The following is a 23,779-nucleotide window of genomic DNA, read 5'->3' as shown; positions in this document are numbered from 1 at the left end:
CTGGACGCTCTTTGTTTGTGTAGGGACTGGCCCGCTGCTGCTGCTGCTGCTTGTGCGGAGTCTCTGTCGTGCACTGAATGTTTGCGCATTTACGCTTATTTATCTGTTTCATTTCACCAAATCCTCGTGATTTGACTGAGAGAGAAGCACTGCGTGTGTGTGCCGGAGCGTGTGTAAAACGCCTTTCTCTTTCTCTTTCCTGTGCGCTTGGCGGCCCGTGTTTCCTCATGTCACACGGCAGCACAGACACGTCTGTGGAGCCAGAGACAGCGGGGACACAGAGACACAACATGGCGCACGGAGTTTGCTGTGGCCGCAGAGGCCGCGTCGCTGTTGTTTGCGCACTGCACTCGTTTTTTGTCCACTCGACGTCAAACGGGCCTGTGCGCGTGTCAGTGGGGTTAAACTAAAAAAGAGAGAAAAAAGGGAGAACGGAGCAGACGCTGGCCACATTCCTAAAAGCAGGTCACCCATTCATTTGTGTCTATCGTGTCATATTGCTGTTATTACACACGCGACTGTAACAAACTTCACCTGGATGTGCACGCGCGCCTCTCTGTGTGTGCGTGTGTGCGCGCGGGGGGGCTTGAAATGAGCGCGTGCGTGAGCAGGGTGAGTGTCACGGCCCTGTGCTGCTGCTGCTGCTGCAGACTGGGGGTTGGGAGCATTGCCGATTGGCTGCTGCTCACCAACACAGTCAGTCTGGGCTTGTTTTAACATTAACCGGGGGCACTTCGACAGCAGGCAAAAAACATGTAGTAAATAAGCCGCTGTGGCTGCTGGGAGACCGGTTATGGCGCACTGACTTTCGCCGCTGTGTCTCGTCGCAGCGTAATGGGGAATTCTACTTGATATTTGTCGTTTGTAGTGACAGCCTGTTTTCTTCTCTACAGAGGGCCGCCGCTGATGAGGCGATGAAGTGCAGAGAATGAGAGCGGTGCCATGGCCTGCTAGTGCTGGCTGCTGCCACTGGGATTGTGCAGATCCGCTCTCACAAACCGAGAAAAACACTCGCTTTGTGACACACAGTCACACGTCCGTTGTTGGTTTCACGGTGACCGACTTCCAAATGGTGAGTTTTTGGCGTTTTTTCCCCACGTGCCGAGAGTGTTGTGAACTTAGCCCCCTTTTTTGTGTGTGTGAGTGTGTATGTGTGTGAGTCAGTAGCTCAGTCTCTTCTTCCTCAGTCAGTGTGTGTGGCTGTAAGCTCGTTTGTGTGGCTGTGTGTCACCACCACAGCCACCCACAGTCACTGTGAGAGTGGGCCATCGCTATGACCCACGGGCACCAGACAAAGCGGCTGTCTTTTCCCACAGTTTGTGACTGAATCGTGTGAACATTACGGTTGTGTTCTGTGTTTTACTAGACCGGCCTCCAGTATGGAGGCCATGCAATGTCTGCCCACTGTGTGTGTGTGTGTGTGTGTATGCGCGCCCCATGCTGATAGCTGTTTCTCAAAAGCAAAATTAAAAAAGAAAACAGAGTAACAGAAAGAGCCAGGCTTTACTTAGCCTGTTCAGTCCATCTTGGCTTTATTATGTCTCATGTAGGCCAAGTCAGGATAAGGAGGTGTGGCCAGGTCACGTCAGGTTTATGTCATTCAGATGCTAAGTAGTGCTGATTCTGGAAAGCCTGAGAAAAAATAATATTTATATTTGCAAGTTTTCTCACTGTGAGTCTATTTGAGTTGCAATATAATTTGTTACAAGTCAAGGTCCACTGTCCATGGACTAGAAATGACTCCTTTTTATACTATTAAAGCCTTCAATATAACTCAAGGATGGAAATGTAACGGTGCAACATGTATGTGTTGCATATTTTAAATATAGCATTAGATCATGGTATAATCATAACCTAAACAACTAATTAGCAGTGCCAAGACTGCTCTGTTTCCCCTACAGTCAACACACTCAACTAGTGATCTGTGTCTGGACCACCACCAAAATCTAGTAAATTCTTCTTTGGGGCATAAACTACAGTCCCAGGAAATGTTATCCTTGACTTTTTGAGTTATGCTGCTCACTAACAAACAGATTGACAAATGCAGCCAAAAACATAACCTCCTTGGCAGGAGTAATAAATTGCAGCCATTGGGCTTTGTTTGAAATTGCGATGTTGATTTGAAAGTGAGTTACTGATCATTATAGTGAGCAGATTTCCATATCAAAACATGAGGTAGATTTCTTGATTGAGGTGGCACAGACAGCAACAGTAACAGTGGAGTTGTATGAGCATGCGGTGCCTTTAATATGAACAGATTGGACACCAGGGCTAACTGCACAGAATAAATCTCCGTGGCAACGTGTATGCCACTACTTTTGCAAAAAGCAGAGTCTATTAGGAGGATAGGAGAATCCCGCCTGAATCTGCTACCTAGGTTTTGTGAAAGAACCCTTTAATAGTTTTCTATCAGACTGGATGTGAATAATTTTTTGCTGTGATAGTCAACACGCCTCATTGTAATGGAACCTAACTGGCACATTTCCCCTTTCTAACTTGCCTTTCTTTTGTTGGACAGGATACAGCCATGACAACATGAATCAGTCGTACAGACAGGCTGTTAGGGGCTCAGTGTTTGGTTCAGGCCAGCCAGAGCTGAGGCCCCGCAATGGCCTTGTAAGCACTTCCTACGGAAACCAGTGTGGCATTGTGAAGCGTGTATCGGATCAACCATCACCTGTGCAGCTGCCGTCCTCCAGTCTCAAACAGCCGGCTTCACTGGGATACAATCAGCCAGACCGTACTCACTGCTACAATCCCCTAAAGAGGCTGCAGGACCTGGACACTGTGGTCAACAGGCCTGACCGAGACAGGGACATCCATCCGAGGAACCACTTGCACTGTGCCAGTCCAATCAGTGATGATGATGAGTTTGAGGCACCTTCAGTACAGCTGCCTCCCTCCCCAGACAATGATGCTATGGAGCCTTTTGAGACATTGCAGGGCGTCAGGAGAAATGGCTTCTCGCCGCGGAGTCCTGACAGCTTGGAGCACTGTTCTCCCATCCCCAATGGATACCTGCATTTTGAGTCCACACTCTTTGACAGCAGTGGCGTTAAGGAGGAGGACGAGGAGGGCGATCAGAGCAGTGGTGACGACTTGATGCCTTTTCATCACTCACAAAAGTTAAGTCAGGAATGTACTGTTAGTGACAGAAAGACCCCGTGTGATTCCGGGGTGGACAGAAGAACATACAAACCCACTGTTTTTAATCTGATGTCCAAAACTATATCTGAACTCAACCCTACACTAAGCCCCAGCGCACTGCCAGAAATTACTATGAGAGATGGGTGGAGTTTGGGTGAGGAGTCGGACAGTGATTCTGAACTTGCCTCTCCTGTTGACCCTGTGCTTCTTTCTCCAGCCGGCACCAGCTCTAACGTGAGTCTCACACATCTGGGCTGGGTTACTAACTTTATAAAGTTTATTTATTTCATGTATTTGCATGTATAAATCCGTGTTGGTGCATCAAAATGACAATTTGTTGTAGTCGTAAATCTACCTGTAACAGTTTTACACACTTGTATTCATCACAGCATACAAACACTTTACAATTAGATGTTAATTTTTTCTATTGTCCTTGTTAGTCCAACAGCCCAAAGAAAAAGCCACTTCCTACAGTAAAATACTTGGAAGGAGACATAGTTTGGGCAAAATTCAACAGGAGGCCCTGGTGGCCGTGCCATGTAACCTGCGATTCAAACAAGGGGACACACACTAAGATGAAAGGTGAGGTTTGATTTATTTCCCAGTGTTTCACATTTACCGAGCTGTGGATTATCAATCAAAGCAATTCCAGTGGTCAATTGTTCTTGCTGTCTTTCAGTCCCCAGTCCCCGTCCTTGTCGGATGTATTTCCTCGAGACAATAGGGGAGATTGTAGAACGTGCCTGGGTCCCTGGGAGTGCTGTTCTTCCTTTTGAAGGAGGTCATCAGTTTGAAGACTTACCTGTGCTGAGAAGGAGAGGGAAGCAGAAGGAGAAAAACTACAAGTATACAGTGAGTGTATTAAATGGATTAAAAAAAGTTAACTTTACGTGAACACTATTTTGAAAGATTATTTTTTTTTTCTTGGCAGATACCCAAAAGTTTACTGACGGCATGGAAAGTCAGTGTGGCAGAAGCAGAGTACCTTCTCCCTCGTCGTTTAAGGAATAATGAAAGTGTGCTTGCAGTGTCCTCTAATGGAGAGGAGCGTGTACCCAGCCCACCACCTACTGAAAAGCCACAGGAGGCCCCCTCCTTCTCTGTGGACCCTGGCCAGACTCCATCACCAAATATGCCGTCCAGTGAAAAGGAACACAATCTTCTAAAAAGCTCCACCTTTCAGGCCAGTAAGAGCAAAGTTTGCAAGAGAAAGAAGAAATGTTTGTCGGACATATTTGGGCATATAGTTGGCGGGTCAACAGAATCATCCACTGTCTTAAACGCAGTGGGCCAGTTTTGTTCAAAAACGCGTGCACTGAAAGAAGAGCCAAAGGACTCCCCTTATGCCGACCTGGATTCAGTTCCAATGCTTCATCGTCCTAAACGCACAGCAGTGTCTCCCGTGCAGGACGTAGACAGATCGGTTGGCAAAGAACAGGGTTCGACAAAAGCGAAAACAAAGTTTGCGGAGAAGGCAAACCAGAGTACAGATTCGTGTAATAACATTTCAACAAACGACTTGACTTATAAAGATAGAAATTCAGAACAAAGTTTGAGAAGCTGTCATGAACAGTCATCTAATTCATCTGAAAAGCACTCTATGACTCTTCCTGCCAGCAGTGGTCTTATGACGAGGGCTATGAAAGCTGAGGAAGAGACCGATCTCAAAGATGCACTGGCTACAAGCCAAATCTCAACAGATGCCCCCAATGATGATTGTCCTGGTCATATACCTTCTAACGCAGCCAACCAAACTGAAATGTCCTCTAATAGGGAACACCTCAGCAGTGCGTCCTCCTCCGCCGATCACCACTGGTGTCCAAAAAGGCGCGCCAGGAAGCCTGATAAGAAACTCATTTATAACGGCTCAGTGAAAAAGTCAAGGTGTGCGGACCCAAGTGTGTCCACTGTGCAGCCTGTTGAAATCAAAACAGAAAACGTTGTGGATCTGTCCTCCTCTTCGTCCCCACCGCTGTCTTTGTCTCCAATGGATGCTTTTCACGATGTCAAAGAACTCTTGTTTAAATCTCTGGAGAATGAGGACAGCAGCGACTCTGAGCACACTGTATTTCGACCCGATTCCAACTATAAATTCAGTACTTTCCTGATGCTGCTGAAAGACATGCATGACACAAGAGAAAAAGAAGGGAAACCCTTGAATGTCCCGCCGTCAGCGGTACTGATCAAGGAGGAACCCTTGGTCATCCCTACTGCGACAGGAGGTGGGCTGCTGCCGGGGTCTTCTGATGGTTCCACTCCTGGGATCAAAACGGAAAATGGCCGGTTTGGAAAATCCAAAGCACCCTACAACACAGCGGTGAAAACCAAGAATAGGACTAAAGCAATTATGACGGCTGACACTTACCACTGTCGAGAGTTTCCTGTTCACGCTCAGATGGCGAGCTCCGACAAACAGCGTAGAAAACAAAGGCTCCCAGCCAAACTGAGGGCCAGCGTACCTCTGCTGTCTTCAGACCTGGCTGACTTTGCTTATGGCAGGGAGTTTGTTAGTGGCCATGCGGACTTAGCTGAACCTGGATCTGGTCCCCCTGTTACTGCTGATCCCCTGGCTAGCTACCTCGACAAGAAGCCAGAATGCTCCGTGGCTCCAAAGAAGCGCTGGCAGGCCATTGAGAAAGCTGTTGAAAATAAGTGTGCGGTTATGAGCAAGGTGAGTATGAATGGGTCTTACTCCACAACAGCCTCACCAGATCTCGGAGTCCAGAAGCAGGAAGAGGATGACGTGCACCTCCTAGAGACCAACAGCTCAGCCGGTAAGACAAACCTTCTTCACATGTGGTTTGTTCACTGAGATGGTAAAATGAGAAACATAGTGACGTGTACAACTTGTCGCGTGTGTGTTCATTCAGGGCATTCAGAGAACAAACGTCCCCGGAAACCAACAAAAAGGCTCCTGGAGTCCGCGGAGGAGTATGATCAAATATTTGCCTCAAAAAATAAATCAAGAAAACACAGCTTAGAATCTTCCAAAATGGTAAGTTTATGTTCATTTCAGTTTACTGTTAACTCGGCAGCATACGGAGTGTACTATGTTTCTGAGAATATTTGTATATTTATATTTTATATACACTCCTCAGCCATGTGTTTTGATGTTTTGATGAGTTGTGTGTTCAGACATCACTTATTTGTAACAAGTGGTTATTTTAGCTACTGTGTTTTTATCATTTCAAACCATTCTGCCTTTTTTTTTTTTTGGTTTTTTGGACAATTCTCTGTGAATCTGAGAGATTTTTGCATGGGAAATGACCAGTAGATCAGACCAGCCTCATTCTGACACTCGGTTCTTGATGACCGTGTCTCAATGCACCGAGGTGCTGCAAAGTGATTTATTTGACATTAGCATTAACATACAGTTGAGTGTAGTGTTGTTGTGCGCTGAGTGTATTTGATGTATAACTGCGCTTCATTTGCTTGTGTTTACGCAGGAGACGTCGGCAATGGCAGCACTCCATGATCTCGGTTCTTCACCTGAAGTTGTTACCTCAGCCTCTTCCTCTGCAGAGCCCACAGAGGCGCCGGCAGAGCTTGAACAGAGTCTGTGTCAGGATGAGCTTCCACCTGCAACATATTTAGTATCCCCAGCCACAACACAACCCACTAGTGACAAAGAGACAGCAGCAGAAACTGATCTACCTCCTGAATCTGGTAAAAACCCATTTGTTGTCATGGAATATCATAAACCTTTTTTCTGGCTTGCATTTCTATTATGGGGTGTGTAGGTGGATGGTGTTAGGCTGCCTATGTTAACTTTGTAAATAACATGACGTCATACCAATGTGACTCAACAACACACAAATGGTCTTTAATCCCCTTCAGGTTCCAATTTTAATTCCTGTTGTTGTCTACAAGCAATGATTCTCTGTTGATTAGTCAACAGACAGCAGTGTGTCTAGATTTGCCTTTTAGGTGCCAGACCACTGTGCCAGGTATCCGATCAAAAGGGTGTCAAGAAGTAAAACAGTATGGATTAGTTATTTTGGTACCCTTAACTGCATTTGTTTATCTAACCGCATGTAACCGTGTACTGTTCAGAACTGAGCCGAACTGTGCAGCTTGGTGCAACTGGGGCAATATTGAACCCTGAAATCTGTTTATAATAACGCCCCTTTTTGCTTTGTGGAATATTTTTTTTAATTATATTTTACTCCCTATTTTTATTCACCTCAGACATGGGCTTACTGGCTCAAGAAAGGAAAAGGCCAAGGAAGCTGTTGCACAAGATTCTGGAGTGTGCTATAGAAGAAGTGTCTGTTCCTCCCATGAAAAAGAAGGTGTGTTAGGCCTGAGATGCCAGTAAACGGGTGCATAAATAAGTTTTTTGTGTTTTGGACTACCCCTCAAATGTGTTTTTTATTTTTGCAATTTGTTTTGTGTTTGTTTTCTAGGAACAAAAGTGTTACAGTGGAATTACCTCAGAGGTGAAGGTGTTAGTCAAGAGAACTCAGGTTCCTAAATAGCAATTTCTACCTCATACAGTATACCACACACAATGAGATGTTATTATGCTGATTATACTTTGTTTAATTGTCTAAACGATCCCACATTGGACAGGTCGAATCTGTAAAGAAAGAGAAGCCTGAACCCAAGACGTCCTCTGCTACTCCTGCTGCCTCCCTGCTGCATTCAGAGAACAAAGATGTCCTCGGCGGCCTCACTCCAAAGAGACCCTCCAGCCCTCATGGATGCAAGACCCCGAAGCAGGAGACCCAGGTGGAGGCGTGCAGCTCTGAGGAGAAACCCAACATACACCCTGGAACATTAACTCGCAAACATGAGGTGTGCATGTTGTGTTGCCCTTGCCAAAAAGAAAGAAAGAAGAAAGAATCTGTACGAAGTACCTCCTCGAGCCTGGGTTACAACAACTGCTCTTCCTTCGTCCCTACAGGTGCAGTCTGTTGCTTTGAATGACAGCCTCACATCCCACATGGATGTGAAAGGGAAAGTGGGAGCGACGTCCTTAAAGGAAAACGTTTGTCAGGTGAGATAATCTCGAAACTGATTTTTTTGTTTTCTTACACATTTATCAGCGGCTCTCATTCTGTATGTTGGTGCCTGTTTGTGCAGGTATGCGAGAGGTCGGGGGACCTGCTGGTGTGTGATGGTCACTGTTATGGAGCCTTTCATTTGCAGTGTATTGGCCTGTCAGTGGCTCCCAGGGGAAAATTCCTCTGTCATGAATGCAAGACAGGTGACGGCGCACTAGTACTACTTCTTTTAGTATTTTCTTACATGGTTGAGTCTAGAGATGCTGATTTCTCTGTGTCCCTTGCAGGTGTCCACACGTGCTTTGTATGTAACAAGTCCGGCAGTGGGGTCAAGCGCTGCATTATACCACTGTGTGGCAAGTTCTACCATAGCGACTGTATACTGGCCTACTCTGCGACACAGCCGCACAACAAAGGCTTACGCTGCCCTCTGCATGTCTGTCTGTCCTGCCACATCACCAATCCTCTCAACGTGTGCAGCACCAAGGGTAAGCGCTAGTGCTGTGTGTGATCACTATTACATGTTAGTATTGAACCACACTGATCATACCCCAATGGTTTAACTCAGGTGTGTGGGCTGTGGCCACCTTATCACAGTGGCATCACTCATGTTTCTGATTCTATTATAACAGTCCCTGCTTAGCAATATTAACGTGTATGTACTAAATGGATAATAAGACGGCCCTGACGTCAGCCAACCCAAAGTTCCACCCACAAGCTTGGTTTGTTTATAATCACAAGCCGGTTCACCTTAAAAAGGTAGTTAAAGGATTCACGACACCATAATTATTTGTGTGTTCTTAGTCTGAATAAGAATTAACGCGTGTTTCCTCTGCGCTCACTGTTTAAGGTGTGGAATGTTGTCAGTCATTCAGCTATCAGTATTATCAGAAGTTGTACATGGACTGTTTTATTGTTCAAAGACTCTTATCATATTTCCATTCAAGATAATGGTCTGTGATGTTTTAATTGGCTTTTTAATGAGGTCATGAGGCTTTACTGACCCTGCTTTTACTTTGGGAGCAAAAGCCCTTTGAAATATCCTGGTTGTACTAATTAACCAGAGCGATGTCTATTGTTTGTTCATTTTAATATGTTTATATTTCCCTAATGGATAATGACTACTCACGTCCTGCCACCAAAGATCTACTCGTAACGTTCAAATGCACAGAGAAACCACATGATGCAACAATTCCCATGATCTCATTCTGCTTTACGACTTCATCAAACTAGTTGTTTCCATAGTGAGTATCTTCTGTGTGTTTAAATGTCTGTTAGATGACCAGCAATATCAAAGTTAGAGTGGCTTTTATATGATTGTGGGCAACTTGGATTTCTCCCATATGTGATCTTTTTAGACAGACTGTCCAGTGTTACCCATGTTTGTGGCATGAGTTTCAAAACAAAATCTGATTTCTTCAAACAAATGACCTATCAAAGTCACAGTTCGGGCTGATGTTCATGCTGCAGTGTTCTGCGCTGGTTTAGCTGTTCAGCGAGGGTTGCTGCACTCCCGTGCGTTGGTGTCCTCTTGTTCACGTTGTTCAAATCCAATTCGAATCACATTTCAAACCACCCTGAAATGTGGTTTAGATCAGATTTGAAAAGTCAAGATTCCTTGTGGTTTCCTTCGCTGTCCAGACTTTCAAAACCAATCCGAATTTAAAAAAGCGAAAACTTCCATACACGAAACATCATTGAACCAACTCCTGGTGCTGTAATTCAAACAGTGTGTGTCTTGGATTGTGGCCATTTGATCTGACTTCATAAATCAATTGCTGCTCAGTCAGCGTACACACATAATCCTAAATTGAACCTGACACATTTAAATAGTTTCTCCTCTCTCATGACAGTTGAAGTGTAAAATCCAGGTGAAAGGGCCTCAATATTTGCAGTGCAAAAATGACTGTGCACAGGTCAACACGTTTATGCTCCTCTGTGTTGCGATTGCAGGTCGACTCGCTCGATGCGTGCGCTGCCCGGTGGCTTATCATACCAACGACAACTGCATGGCAGCAGGAAGCCTGGTGCTGGCGAACAACAGCTTTCTCTGTCCAAACCACTTCACTCCTCGCAAAGGTTGCAAGAACCACGAGCACATCAACGTGAGCTGGTGCTTTGTCTGCTCTGAAGGCGAGTCTGTTCTTTTGTGTCACGGTCATTTTTAACCCGATGTTAAAACATAAATGACTGGTAATGTGTGCATGCATAGAAACGTCATATGATATGAGATGATGAATCAGTAGCTCATAATCCATTAAAGGCCATTATTGAAATTCAATTAATTAACCCTTAAATTATGCACACGTCGCTCTGACTCCATACTTTGATCATTACTCACAACATCGGTCTCTGTTGGAGGTTTAATCTATAAACATATTTTAATGGAGCAGTCAATTCCATCATCAGAAGAGTTATGTATGGTTTGTATTACTTCCTGACTGGATGGCCTGGCAGCTCGTTCTGTTCTTCCCTTTCTCAACTGAACCTGTCTGTAGAGAACAGAACACACGTGTCTCTAATGCCTTTGACTGTGCAGAACAAATATTCTTTTTTTTAAATCTAATTTGAATTTCCAGCTGTCATAGATGTCAGTAAATTGGACATAAATCTGGTTTCACAATAAATTAAAGTCCTTGCTTGTGAATAACTTAACCAAATCAGTTTTTGTAATACACGCCTCATTTATGCCAATGTTTTAACTCGTTGACACACAAAAGTGATGATTTTATATTCCTTGAATTGTCCAATAAGGAGGTAAGATTAATGATTCGCATACTGTTTTGCTACCCTACAGTTAGTCATTTTCACTGTGATGCCTTCAAGTAATCTGTTCGTAATGATCCACCTTCTTAGGGCACTCGCAGTCATATGGTGCTGGCATTCTGCCCCAAATCATACAATAGATATCATTCCTATTGAGTACGGGTGTGAAGCAAATGTGGATCATACTATTTCACCTTTGCCTTTTAAAGCTTTCTGAAATAAGTTGACAAATAACCGGAATACATTTTACAAGGTCAAATCAATAAAATGTTGTTTTCACTTCACTAACTAACTAGCATGTGTGCTGTGGTGCTTGCAGGGGGCAGTCTGTTGTGCTGTGAAGCCTGTCCTGCTGCTTTCCACAGGGAATGTTTGAATATGGAAATGCCCCAAGGCAGCTGGTTCTGCAACGACTGCAAAGCTGGAAAGAGGCCCCGCATTAAGGACATCCTGTGGGTGAAATGGGGGCGTTACAGGTGAGGGCACAACGTTTGCTTCAAGCGATGCCTCGTGAACGTATGTACTGTGTATCGATATAATCATTTTTGACTAACTCTTTAGGTGGTGGCCGGCAGAAGTCTGTCTGACCAAAGATGTTCCAAATAACATCTTGAGGATGAAACATGAGGTCGGAGAGTTCCCGGTGCAATTCTTTGGCTCCAAAGATTTTGTGTGGACTTATCAGGCCAGAGTCTTCCCGTACATGGAGGGGGACACTCACAACATTGAGAAAATGGGAAAGGGTGCCGATGCGGTTTACAAAAACGGTATGTGGCCACATTTCGGTATGATCTCATGAGAGCACATTATATTTAGTCTTGTTTTGTGTGAGTATACGCTGTTATAATCTGAGAAAGGACCGCGTCTGTCACCATAGCTCTGACGGAAGCAGCCGAGAGGTTCAAAGAGCTGCAGGCGGAAAAGGAAATGAGGCAGCTTCAGGAGGACAGAAAGAACGACAAGAAACCTCCTCCGTACAAGCACGTCAAGGTACTGTGCAACAGACTCAGTGGCCACTTTATTAGGTACACAGGACACCTTGTGACGTGGCAGGAGTGGCACCTGGGATCTTCTTCACGTGTTTTAACATTTAGAGATGGTCTTCTTCATACCTTGGTTGTAACAAGGCTATTCTTGTCTGACCTCTGGCATTTACAATTGCTTTCTCATCCAATGTCACTGGTCACTGCCATATTCATCATTTAAGATGGTTGTTTGCAAAGATCTCAGCAGTTTCTAAAATACTCACACCAGCCCATCTTTAACTAAATTCCCTTTCTTTCCTACTGTGACTTCTTGACAGTGTCTACGTGCCTAAATGCATTGCATTGCATTGACTTGCTGCCATGTAACTGGCTGTGTTTGTATGTGTGTTGGTGGTATACCTAATAAAGTGCACTTCAGTGCTTATGTTGTGCCACAAACTCTATGCCATGCTTTCTCTTTTAGGTAAACCGGCCAATTGGGAAGGTGCAGATCATCACAGCTGACCTGTCAGAAATCCCACGGTGCAACTGTAAAGCCTCCGACGAGAACCCGTGTGGCATCGACTCGGAATGCATTAACCGCATGCTGATGTACGAGTGCCACCCTCAGGTGTGTGTGGCAGGCGAGCGGTGTCAGAACCAAACCTTCACAAAGCGCCAGTACACCCTTGTGGAGATTTTCAGGACTCTGTCGCGCGGCTGGGGCTTACGTGGCGTGGCGGACATTAAGAAGGTCAGCTGGAGAGAAATCGGACGCCTATTCATCTGCGTCATCATCTTGCTAATATATTTTCTCATGATGTTACTGTGTAGGGCGCCTTTGTGAGTGAATATGTAGGAGAGGTGATCGATGAAGAAGAATGTCGAGCCAGGATCAAACACGCGCAGGAGAATGATATCTGTAACTTTTACATGCTTACACTGGACAAGGTGAGTCTTAGCCAAATAACCTGCAAACATGGTTATGTTTTAATAGAAGTTAAATAATATAAGTGCTGCTTCATGCTATTATTAAAATGTTCCTTTTCTGTCAGGACCGCATCATTGATGCCGGCCCCAAGGGGAACCAGGCTCGCTTCATGAACCACAGTTGCCAGCCAAACTGTGAAACCCAAAAATGGACTGTGAACGGGGACACCAGGGTGGGACTGTTTGCTCTTCAAGACATCCCACAAGGTCCCAAAACAATAACCATTCAGTTTGTTTCAATCATTTCAAAACTCTACACACCTGAGACCAACTTGGAACTAACGTGACATGTCATTTAGGTGTGGAACTGACTTTCAACTACAACCTGGAGTGTCTTGGCAATGGGAAAACTGCCTGTAAATGTGGAGCACCCAACTGCAGTGGTTTCCTTGGTGTCCGGCCGAAGGTAAAATAATGCATTTGAGTGTCTGAGTGCTTTATCGACACACTTGAGCCTGGTTTATACTTGGTCTCTCCACACAAAAACTAAATTTGTCTCCATGGTAACCACTCACTATACTCTGGCTGACTCTTTTTGTTATCATCCGTATCATTACATTCTTCCATCAGTTTGTTAATTTTTGCTTTTTGATGGTGGATGACTTTGACAACATTGGAATGATTAATTGATTAATCATCAACTACGTTGATAATTGGTTAGTGTCTGAGATGTGAATATTTCCCGGTTGCTTTGCGCCACATAACAAAGAAAAATCACTAAAAGTGAATAACTTTGGTTTGTGGACAAAATAAGACGTGATAAAATTATTTTGAGTTTTCCTTTTACTTGAATAATCATTAGTTGCAGTCGTGGTTGCTGAGTTAATCGGAGGAAGACATTTTAAAATTCTATTGAGAGGACAACTTGAGCAAAAGGAAATGAAGAGTGGTGGGCAACACTTTTCTCTGTCCTCTTGTGATTTCTGGCCAAGATGACCTAATGAGAATTTTTGCCATAAAATCACTTCCCCTTTCCGTCTTCTTGTCCAGAACCAGCCGCCGTCAGAGAAACTGAAGGAAGGGAAAAGAAGGGGCTACATGAGAAGGAAGGCCAAGCAAGAAGTGAAAAAGGAAAGAGAAGACGAATGCTTCAGCTGTGGTGACGGGGGGCAGATAGTCTCCTGTAAGAGACCAGGCTGTCCGAAGGTCTATCACGCTGATTGTCTCAACTTGGCTAAGAGGCCAGCAGGCAAGTAGAGATGGATGTTGTCTTACTGTGTGTGTATGGAGGCATTAACTGTTCATCTATGCGTTCTGAACTATGGTGAGGTTCTGTTATGTTTTATGACTGGCTCCAATATCCATCACTGTTCTATGTACGAATTTAGAAACTGGCCATCACTGGCCATTATGCAGAAAACTTGAGCTGTTTTTTTGTGTTCAAGGCTGTTCTGGGTAACCTCCCTCACACATCACTCTCCTGACTCAGACCACAGTAATAAATAATTTGTAGAGATGCTTGAGCATATAATCCCCCTGGATTTTTTTTTTATATTTATGATAGAAGGTTGCAACTATTTTAAACTAAATGGTTCAGTTTTCCTCCCTTTAATCTGTATCATTTAACTGTAACTGGTGAGGTGTCTTGGTCAGGTCTCCCTCATAAGAGATTTCTACCACCAGGGATTTTCTGGTTAATTTAATTTTTTTTTTTTTACACAGATTATTCTAATACAGCGGCTGTGTTTAGTCTGAAGTCATATGTTGCCTGATACAACTTTCACACGCCCTCAGGCTTTTTTGTGGCATTTAAGAAATACTTTTTTCACACAATTAAAAGACCTGACCCTGCACTGACATTTCTCCAATAATGGAAACCCTCTTTGCAGCTCATCGTTGTCTAAATGTTTGTTTGTGGCCTTTAGCTTAACTCAAAACAAACTCTTTGTCTTGAGTAATGACTCTAACCCTGTCTCCAGGGCGGTGGGAGTGTCCGTGGCACCAGTGTGACATCTGTGGAAAAGAGGCAGCTTCATTCTGTGAGATGTGTCCCAGCTCTTACTGTAAGGAGCATCGTGAAGGCATGCTCTTCATTTCCAAGCTGGACGGCAAATTGTCCTGCAGTGAACATGATCCCTGTGGGCCCGACCCACTGGAGCCAGGGGAGATTCGTGAATACGTGCCCAACAAGACCTCTGTGAGGCCCGGGGCCCTGACTGTGCCCGCCACTCCCTCGCTGGCCTCAGACTCCAGAAGAGCAGGCGGTTCTTCTGCTGTCGTCATCTCTTCCCCTGCCAGCCCCGCTGCACAGGGCAGGCATGAGCCTCCTCCTCGTCTCTACATCAATACAAAGACTGCTACCTCAAGCTTCATCCCCTCCAAGTTAAGGTCTTACCTCACAGACAGAACTGAAGGCAAATCATTTTCCACTGCTGCCTCCTCCAAGGATGAGAGGGAGGATGGTGAGGTGGAAGATGGTGAGGTGTGTGGGTTAGAGGTTGAAGAGGTGGAAGATGATGATGACGACGACGATGATGACGATGACGAAGAAGCGGAAGAGGAAGAGGATGAAATGGAGGAGATGCAGATAGTGGAAGATGATGATGAAGAAGAAGAAGAAGAAGAGGAGGAGGAGGAGGAGCCGCTTTATGGAAGTGACCAGCTGGAAGAAGATGGGGAGGATGGGGAAGAGGAGGAGGATAATGATGATGAGGATGAAGGAGGGAGTGTGTATGACACTTGGGGGGATTATGGGGATGAAGATGCTGAGGATGGTGAAGTGGACGGAGAGGACTGGGGCAGAGTGGAAGATGATGTCAAATGACTCGGTCTGTCCATCCCTTAACTCCTCAACACAAACTCTCAGTAGTCATCCAGAGGACAAAATAGTTGGTACCTACTTGAACGCAATACTGTCGTCACTCTGGTACTACATGGCCTTTTCATCCACGGCTGGACTGACAGTGGGGATGTGTTCTGGTGCTAAGGCTCTTTATACTTACTTTGATGTGTCCATTTGTGTCTGGTGCTGTTATGATCTTTTGTTCTTTCTCTCAATATTGTTTACATTTTTTGGCCTTTTTTTAAAAATGTTTGTAATGTAAGAAAAAGATCTGACCAAACTGTCTCCATAAGGGCCTATTATGTTGTTGTTGCTGTCTTAACCTTGTCTTTTTAATACAAGTGATAAGAAATAGAGTTCTCACTGGTTCATGTTACAGTAAGACACAACAGTATGTGTTTGCTGTGTCTGAGAAAAAACAAAAATAAACCCACTGGAGTCATCAAGACTAAAAATCATTATTGTAAAGACAGAAAACTACTAATATTGATTCACAGTTTATTATTCTTTCATTGTCTACTGCTTTATACTCTACATGAGGGTCCATCCCAGCTGACAATAGGATGAAAGACAGGGTACACACAAGACAGGTCATCAGTCCACTGCAGGGCAAACATACAGAGACCGACAACCATTCTCTCTCAAACACTCAACACCTACGATCAGTTAAGGGTGTCCAATTGACCTAATCTGCATGTTTTTGGACAGGGAGGAAGCCAGAGTACCTGGAGAAAACCCTCAGGGGAGAGAACATGCAAACCCTACACAGAAAGGCCTTGGTTGATCCGGTGACCTATGCCGTGAGGCAACAATACTAACCACTTTATCACTGTGTAACCCACAATCTATCATGTCCTTTTTTTCCTTCTCCATTCAGGTATGTCAGAACTCAGGATCAGATGCACGAATAATGGCAAAACCTGAACATGCATCACTGACAGTGGTTATACACTCATCACTGCTGTTCCATTATGTTAATTAGAATAAAATCTAAGTACTTAATCTTGGTATTCAGTATTTTGTTGTTTTTAAAATGTCACATTGCAGAAAATGGTAGTCATGCAGTGTATACTTTTAATAAGTTATCAAGCAGTCTGGAGATGGGAAGTACACAAATCTTGGTTCCATTATTGTTTGTAGGGCTGCAACTATTAATCGATTACTAAATTAATCTTCAATTATTTTGATCATTGGATTGTGTTTTTTTCAATATTTAAAAGCTTTTAATTCTAAGTTATAATTTGAAGTTTATAATTTGAAGTTTTCAGCTGCTTAAATGTGAATATCTTCTGGTTTCTTTGCTCATAAACAAAGAAATCATGAAACTGAATAATTTTGGTTTGTGGACAAAACGACCTTTGAGGACATCATAATGTCCAGGTTTTAGACACACCGATCAACATTTTCTAAAACATTTTCTGTCATTTTACAGACCAAAAAAAGCAACTTTATGAATAATTGACAAATGAATTTTTTTGTGAGGTTTTCCCCCTTTTTTTAAAGAATGGGTGGAAATGTGTGATTTGAAAGTTTGTCACTACAGTTAATTTATCATAAAGTCATATATTTTCATAAGTAACTTATGTAAATATGAAGGAAATGAAATCAACCCTTTTGTTGCTAATGTCCTTGGTTTTTGTTTTTTGCCATTAAGCATTTTTTACATGTATGCGTTCATGGTTGTAAAATATGATAACTCGAACTGCAGTTTATAGCAAAATATTTAATTAAAAGTAACACACCACTGAGGGGGCCAAGTCCCATTAAACCCCCCTGTGCCATGAGGAGGCATACATTTCTTGGTTTACTTTCTTAAAATTAATATCAAGTGTCATAGAATTGGTAGCGAAAATAGTCAGAAATGTTATATAATGCACAAACTTGATCATGACATGATTAATATTGTGAACGGACCACTGGTGTCGCATAGCTACGTCCTCTAGGTGTCGCAAGCTCCGATTGTCGCGACTAAAACACAACAGAAGAACGGAAGTGACGTACTTGTTCGTCTAAAATGGCGTCGACGAGGTGACGCATTAGCCAAAACATACAACATAAGTGACGAACTCAAAACAACGAGTTAACCAGAAAGTTTTTGCTATTTGCAAAGGAACTTCAGCCGACGTGATATTTATTCTTTCCACTAAGGTAAAACAGGTTTAAATTAAGTTGATTTTTGCCAGAAATAAAACTATTTGTCCACGTTTTATTCAGTAGCATGGTTAGCTTATTGCTGATGGTTAGCTTCTGTTTTATAAACCCTCTCAGCCTACTCGGTCGCATATATCACAATTTTCTGTCGGTTTTACGGTTTCTACTTTTTTTTGACAATGTCACCCAAAATTGCACCAAAACGCTTGGCTCGTTAAGTACACATCGTTTTAGTTTAGTTTACCATTTTAACCATTTTACCTTATTCTTACTGTTTTAAACATGTTCTGTTTGGGAAATTACCAGAGAAGGTTGAGCAAAGACAGTCAAAGTACATAGCACACGGATCAAAGGACTCCGTATCCACAACTTTATAAACGTATTCTAGTTGGAATGAACGTACATATGATGCTGGGTTGATGCGAGCAAGTCGACTGGTGGGTGGCTGTTTCCTGGTTCTGTTTCTCATCAATTTATCTGTGCCAACAGATTTTATCCAAGGTTCAGTCATGACTGAGCAGGCCACCGTAAGCACAGAGGGCATCGTGGGCCTGGATGAGCCTAAGAAGATGACCAGGGAGGACTGGAGGAAGAAGAAGGAGCTGGAGGAGCAGAGGAAGCTGGGAAACGCTCCAGCTGAGGTGGATGAAGAGGGAAAGTAAGTACCTCAGATAAATAGTGGGTCCTTATTATATAAAGTGCCCTATATCACTTGGTTAAATGTTAAAAGTATTATCATAGTGATGAATGGGCCCCTGTGTTTGATCTTTGGTCAGTGTTAGGAGGTGGATCTGACATTAAAGCAACTCTGTCAGAGCAGAACACATTAAACTAAGAAAAATAATCAAAACAAAGATAATGGGCACTGTTTCTCCCATACAGTAGCTTTGCTGCTTGATTGTTCTGTTGTCTGGATGATGGGGCTCTGAGGGTTTTTTCTGAGTGCATGAAAGCCAGTAGGACATTCTTCAAATTAACTTAAACAGTATTTATGTACCTCTCTTTAACTCAACTTGCTCAGACTCAAAACCCTGATTTGAAGCATCTTCCATAGGCGTGACAAAATTTCTTCAGTGATACGAGAAGATATTAAAACATATTTGCCAGAGTAGACCTTGTTATGACTAGACAGTTGGTCATAGGAAGAATTTAGGTTGTGCCACATACATTTCATATTACATGACCAAGGAAGCGACTGTTTGTTAATGTGAATTATTTGTCCTGCTGCTTCTTTCTAGAGACATCAATCCTCACATCCCACAGTATATTTCATCAGTGCCATGGTACATAGACCCATCTAAAAGGCCCACACTGAAACATCAACGACCACAGGAAGAAGAAGAGGGTCAATATTCAACCATTGGAGAGTGGTATAAGAGAGGAGTACAAGAGGTGAGTATGAGTGAAAATATTGCTTTCATGTAGCTGTATCAAATAAGTTTTTCATTTAATAGCTTTATTTTTGTCTCTACATAGAATTCTGTGTCCACTAAATTTCGTAAGGGAGCTTGTGAAAACTGTGGTGCTTTGACCCACAAGAAGAAGGACTGCTTAGAGGTAAGACTTAATAAAGCAGTATTTCTTCTCTTTCCATCTTCCCGCTGAGATTGACTTACACTCATTTTTAATTGGTACGTTAGTAAACTTTTGTCCCTATATGCTTAAATTATAACCTCTGAACTTTACATTTGTCTCATCAGAGGCCCAGGAAAGTTGGGGCCAGGTTCACAGGCACAAGCATAGCTCCAGATGAACACTGTCAGATCCAGCTTGACCTAGACTACGATGGGAAGCGAGATCGCTGGAATGGGTATGACCCAGAGGAACACCAGCGGATTGTAGAGGAGTACGCCAAAGTTGACTTGGTAAGTTGTTCAGTGGTAAATTCACTGTGTGATTAAGGCCTGTGGTGTGACGGTAAGGCTATAGATGTTTTCCATCTTCTCTCTCATGATGCACTGTACAAACAAGGTGTTTAAAACAAATAAAAAAACAAAAAAAATGTTTTGTTGATTGAAATTAATATCTGACACACACAAATCATTGCATTGATCAAAACAGACAACATTTTATTATTATATGTTTGTCATTAGATGAATCTGACTCTGTATTTGTCTCCGTCTCTCAGGCCAAGAGGACTCTGAAAGCCCAGAAACTTCAGGATGAGTTGGCCTCTGGTAAACTTGACAAAACTGTAAGTTAAGTCAATACTGTAATTGTAATGAGATTTATAGATGTCTAATATAACAGATTACAGTTGACCTCCTGTCTACAGAATTAACATCAAATCATTTGAATTGTTTTTCTGCAGGAGTATGAACATAACAGTGAGGATGAGGATGAAGATAAATATGCAGATGACATCGACATGCCTGGTCAGAACTTTGACTCTAAGAGAAGAATCACTGTCAGGAATCTACGTATCCGAGAAGACACAGCCAAAGTAAGAGACACATGTCTATCCAGGCCTGTTGATTTGTTTAATGTTCACTGTTGAAGCTGTTGATTTACATGGATGTCAAGAGATTATTTCACCTGTCCAAACGTCTGACTCTCATAGTACCTGAGGAATCTGGATCCAAACTCTGCCTACTACGATCCAAAGACCCGAGCTATGAGAGAGAACCCATACTACAACACTGGCATGAACCCTGATGAGTAAGTTTCTTAATTTCCTGCAAACTCATTTCTCTTTTGTCAACATTCTAAACATTTTTTTCCTGTTTTGTCTGACAGAGTGGGGTATGCTGGAGACAACTTTGTTCGCTATTCTGGAGCCACAATCACCATGGCTCAAACACAGTGTACGTCATCGAGACATTTTCTGATATTACTTTGATCTTACAAAAAATATCAAGTATATTGTTGCTGCTAACTGCTAAATATGCGGAGCATTTAATGGGGGTATCTATTTTAGATCTGTAGATATCAGTTATATCAGTATGATATCAGTTTCACTTGTTTTTTCCTGTAATTAAATAATCTCTGTGATTTTTAGCTGCCTGTCATCACCCACTGTCGGTACATTTACATGACTTAAGAAGAAAACTGAATTTTCTTTTTGAAGATCTGAAGATTGTAGCTTGTCATGTTCCCTGTAATGATTGTCATTGCTTAATCTTGTGACAGTGTTTGCCTGGGAGGCCTATGAGAGAGGCTCAGAGGTGCATCTGCAGGCGGACCCCACCAAGCTGGAGCTGCTCCATCGTTCCTTCAAAGTCAAGAAGGAGGACTTTAAAGACGAGCAGAGGGAGAGCATTTTAGAGAAGGTAAATACTTGACGTCTTCCACTTTAAAGATTCAGTGTATTGCAATTAAGGCCATCTAATGGTGAGCCTGCAGAATGTAACAAACTGAGCACTTCTCTACTTACCCCTTCCTTTCCCAAGTGTGTCAGGTAACTATGGTGCATTGCAAGCTAGTGCTGCAAAACACGAAATACACACTCTGGTGAAGAAACATATCAGCTCAAGATGGCGGCCTTTACCATATAAAAAGATAATTGAGGCTATGACAACCAAGCAGTTTATTCAAGCTATCAAACACTGGATTACTGGTAGTATTTTGAATTTCTGCCAATAAACCTTCTAAATTTTACACACTGGAAAGCAAGTAATTTCATGATTGGGTCATTGCAGCAGTAACATTTCTAATCTATAAAAAATTCTAGCTGTTTGTGGCTGCACAAGCTGTAAATAACATCTGATGTATCTTGCTTTCACCTAGGATTATTGTTTATTGTTTTGTTTAATCTTGTACACCCTTTAATCTCGTTGTACACCCTTTAATCTCGTTGTACACTCTTTAATCTCATTGTACACTCTTTAATCTCGTTGTACACTCTTTAATCTCGTTGTACACTGTATAATGACAATAAAGGTGATTCTGATTATTGTTCTGGAATAACAAGCAAATATTTCAATATGTTTCTTTGAGCGCAAATGTTTTACAGTGGCCTATAAATATTCAGTGATGATTTCACTAACTGTTTGTTCTGTTGTGTGTGACGATCAGTATGGAGGTCAAGAACACTTAAATGCTCCACCACGGGAGCTGCTGTTGGCCCAGACTGAGGACTACGTTGAATATTCTCGTCACGGTGCGGTGCTTAAGGGACTTGAGAAGGCTGTCGCTCGCTCCAAGTATGAGGAGGACGTGCTCAACAACAACCACACTGTGAGAACAGCACAACAGCCCATGGCTCTTAATGATTCGACAGCTTTTATTTCGTTGTGTATTCTAAAAACAATCTTTTGTTTTATTTTTCAAGTGTATCTGGGGCTCTTACTGGAAGGATGGGCTCTGGGGATACAAGTGCTGTCATTCCATGGTCAAACAGAGTTACTGCACAGGAGAGACTGGAGTTACAATAGTGAGTAATGATTTCTGTGTAATGCATGCAATAAAACTACACCCTTGATTATTTTTCATCAAATTTATTTTTAACTGGCACTTATTTCTTTTTTTTTTTAAATAACTACAGAACAACACAGACTGTGTACCATTTGAAGAAGGACTCGTTGAGCCACAGGAGGAGGAAGAGCCTAAGTCTCTGCTTGAGGTAAATCACGCTGAAGAGAGTTACTGATGTTAAGGACAGCCCATTAAAAAGAGGAAAGAAATTGGACTCGAAGTGGAGGGTTGCTGGTTCCCTGAGCAAGGCAACCAATACCCAGTTGCTCCCCGGATGCAGATATGTGCTGTCCACTGCTCCTGCAACCAATTTTTTTGTTTTTGTATTCACTTTTAAACATAGATTTTAAATATACCTCATTTGCTCTCGTTATGAATATTTTCTTTCACCAGATGCATCGTGATAAGCTGAAAGAGAAGAAGAAGAAAAAGAAGAGCAAGAAGAACAAAAAGCGTGACTCTGACAACAGTGATTCGGAGGACGAAGAGAAGAAGAAAGAGAAGTTGAAGAAGGTAAAAATTAGAGCTGCAGCTAATGATTATTTTCATATTCGATTAATCTGTCGATTATTTTCTCGATAAATCGATTAATCGTTTGGTCCATAAAATATAGATAACCTTAAAAAATGTTGATCAGTGTTTGTCAAACCTGGAAAGGAAGATGTTCTCAAATGGCTTGTTTTGTCCACAAACCAAAATGATTGACTTTTAATGATTTCTTTGTTATCCAGAGCAAAGAAATGAAGAAAATATTCATATCTAAGAAGTTTAAACAATTGAAAATCTTGTTTTAATCATGAAAAAAGCTTGAAAATAGTTGTCGATTAATTTAGTAATTGATTAATAATCGATTAATCGTTTCAGCTCTAGTAAAAATAAAAAATGGAACCTTTATTCACCTCTGGTTTGGTTCAATTCTGTGATTGAACCCCAACTTGCTTTTGTGTCTCAGGCCCTTGAAGCAGAGGACAAATGGGTAAAGCATGTAGAAGAAATCATGCAGTTGGAAGAAAGGAAACGGCCATACAACAGCCTGCAGGAAGTAAAGGCGCCCACTGAGGAAGAGATGGAGGCTTTCCGCATGAAACGCTGCAGAGCAGATGATCCCATGGCTTCCTTCCTGGGAAAGTAACCACCGTAACTCTCCTGACAGACAAAACCAGAGCAGTTGCTCTGTGAGAAAAGTTCTTGGACTCCTTTAAACTGTCATCTTGTACATTTAGATCAGGAACTTGCTGCAAAATGATACAGAAAAAAAACATTTTGTTTGGTATTGTTTTTCTTTTTCCGGCGCCACCAGTTGACACAGCAGAGGACAGAATGATGTATTCAGTTTGTACTGATCCAGTCCCACATTAAAAAAATGAAAATATCCCTTCCATGCATTTTAACTATTGGGCACATTTTGATTCTAAGCAGAGCTGCTTAATGCTGTCTTAATAGTAGTTTCAGGAAGTACTTTTACTGGAACTAAGGCATTTTGTAAATAAAATGTGTTTGTCTGAATGTACTGTGTCATGAAAATGGATTTTGTTTTACAGGGTCAGTGTGCTAAACAT

The 23,779-nt window shown here is 42.6% G+C and overlaps 2 protein-coding genes across 3 annotated transcripts; both read left to right on the top strand.

Moving 5' to 3' along the window:
• Window positions 1-226: 226 nt before the first annotated feature.
• nsd1a (nuclear receptor binding SET domain protein 1a) lies at window positions 227-16,658 on the top strand. 2 transcript variants are annotated; one of them, XM_044039909.1, is made up of 24 exons: window positions 227-465; window positions 894-1,072; window positions 2,519-3,381; window positions 3,588-3,729; window positions 3,827-3,999; window positions 4,079-5,921; window positions 6,018-6,142; window positions 6,594-6,813; window positions 7,336-7,439; window positions 7,554-7,613; window positions 7,720-7,944; window positions 8,054-8,146; window positions 8,233-8,356; window positions 8,441-8,641; window positions 10,107-10,286; window positions 11,239-11,395; window positions 11,481-11,686; window positions 11,797-11,909; window positions 12,369-12,638; window positions 12,719-12,835; window positions 12,940-13,081; window positions 13,174-13,280; window positions 13,865-14,063; window positions 14,794-16,658. In XM_044039909.1, exons 3-24 carry the CDS (start codon window positions 2,536-2,538, stop codon window positions 15,636-15,638), a joined length of 6,492 nt encoding a protein of 2,163 aa, XP_043895844.1. In that variant the 5' UTR covers window positions 227-465; window positions 894-1,072; window positions 2,519-2,535; the 3' UTR covers window positions 15,639-16,658. The 2 variants fall into 2 exon arrangements, with proteins under 2 accessions (XP_043895844.1, XP_043895843.1); XM_044039908.1 differs by lacking the exon at window positions 227-465 and having other exon boundaries at window positions 642-1,072.
• Window positions 16,659-17,652: 994 nt separating this feature from the next.
• Window positions 17,653-23,726, top strand: slu7 (SLU7 homolog, splicing factor). The gene is made up of 15 exons (XM_044040932.1): window positions 17,653-17,804; window positions 18,297-18,465; window positions 19,046-19,199; window positions 19,284-19,364; window positions 19,508-19,672; window positions 19,936-20,001; window positions 20,119-20,250; window positions 20,368-20,465; window positions 20,544-20,611; window positions 20,937-21,076; window positions 21,822-21,983; window positions 22,078-22,179; window positions 22,291-22,368; window positions 22,614-22,733; window positions 23,173-23,726. Exons 2-15 carry the CDS (start codon window positions 18,317-18,319, stop codon window positions 23,350-23,352), a joined length of 1,695 nt encoding a protein of 564 aa, XP_043896867.1. The 5' UTR covers window positions 17,653-17,804; window positions 18,297-18,316; the 3' UTR covers window positions 23,353-23,726.
• Window positions 23,727-23,779: the final 53 nt, after the last annotated feature.

This window comes from Solea senegalensis, linkage group LG12, assembly GCF_019176455.1.
Source record: "Solea senegalensis isolate Sse05_10M linkage group LG12, IFAPA_SoseM_1, whole genome shotgun sequence".
NCBI lineage: Eukaryota > Metazoa > Chordata > Actinopteri > Pleuronectiformes > Soleidae > Solea > Solea senegalensis.
Note: the sequence above shows the minus strand (reverse complement) of the source record. Positions and strands in the feature narration are given on the sequence as shown.

What these genes read in the sequence shown, in the direction of transcription:
- nsd1a (XM_044039909.1), top strand. Translation starts at nt 2,536, where the DNA reads ATGAATCAGTCGTACAGACAGGCTGTTAGGGGCTCAGTGTTTGGTTCA. An exon ending in AGAGACCAACAGCTCAGCCG is followed by an intron (nt 5,922 to 6,017) that starts GTAAGACAAACC and finishes GTGTTCATTCAG; the next exon opens with GGCATTCAGAGAACAAACGT. An exon ending in CAACGTGTGCAGCACCAAGG is followed by an intron (nt 8,642 to 10,106) that starts GTAAGCGCTAGT and finishes TTGCGATTGCAG; the next exon opens with GTCGACTCGCTCGATGCGTG.
- slu7 (XM_044040932.1), top strand. Translation starts at nt 18,317, where the DNA reads ATGACTGAGCAGGCCACCGTAAGCACAGAGGGCATCGTGGGCCTGGAT. An exon ending in CACCATGGCTCAAACACAGT is followed by an intron (nt 20,612 to 20,936) that starts GTACGTCATCGA and finishes ATCTTGTGACAG; the next exon opens with TGTTTGCCTGGGAGGCCTAT. An exon ending in GAGAGACTGGAGTTACAATA is followed by an intron (nt 22,180 to 22,290) that starts GTGAGTAATGAT and finishes AAATAACTACAG; the next exon opens with AACAACACAGACTGTGTACC.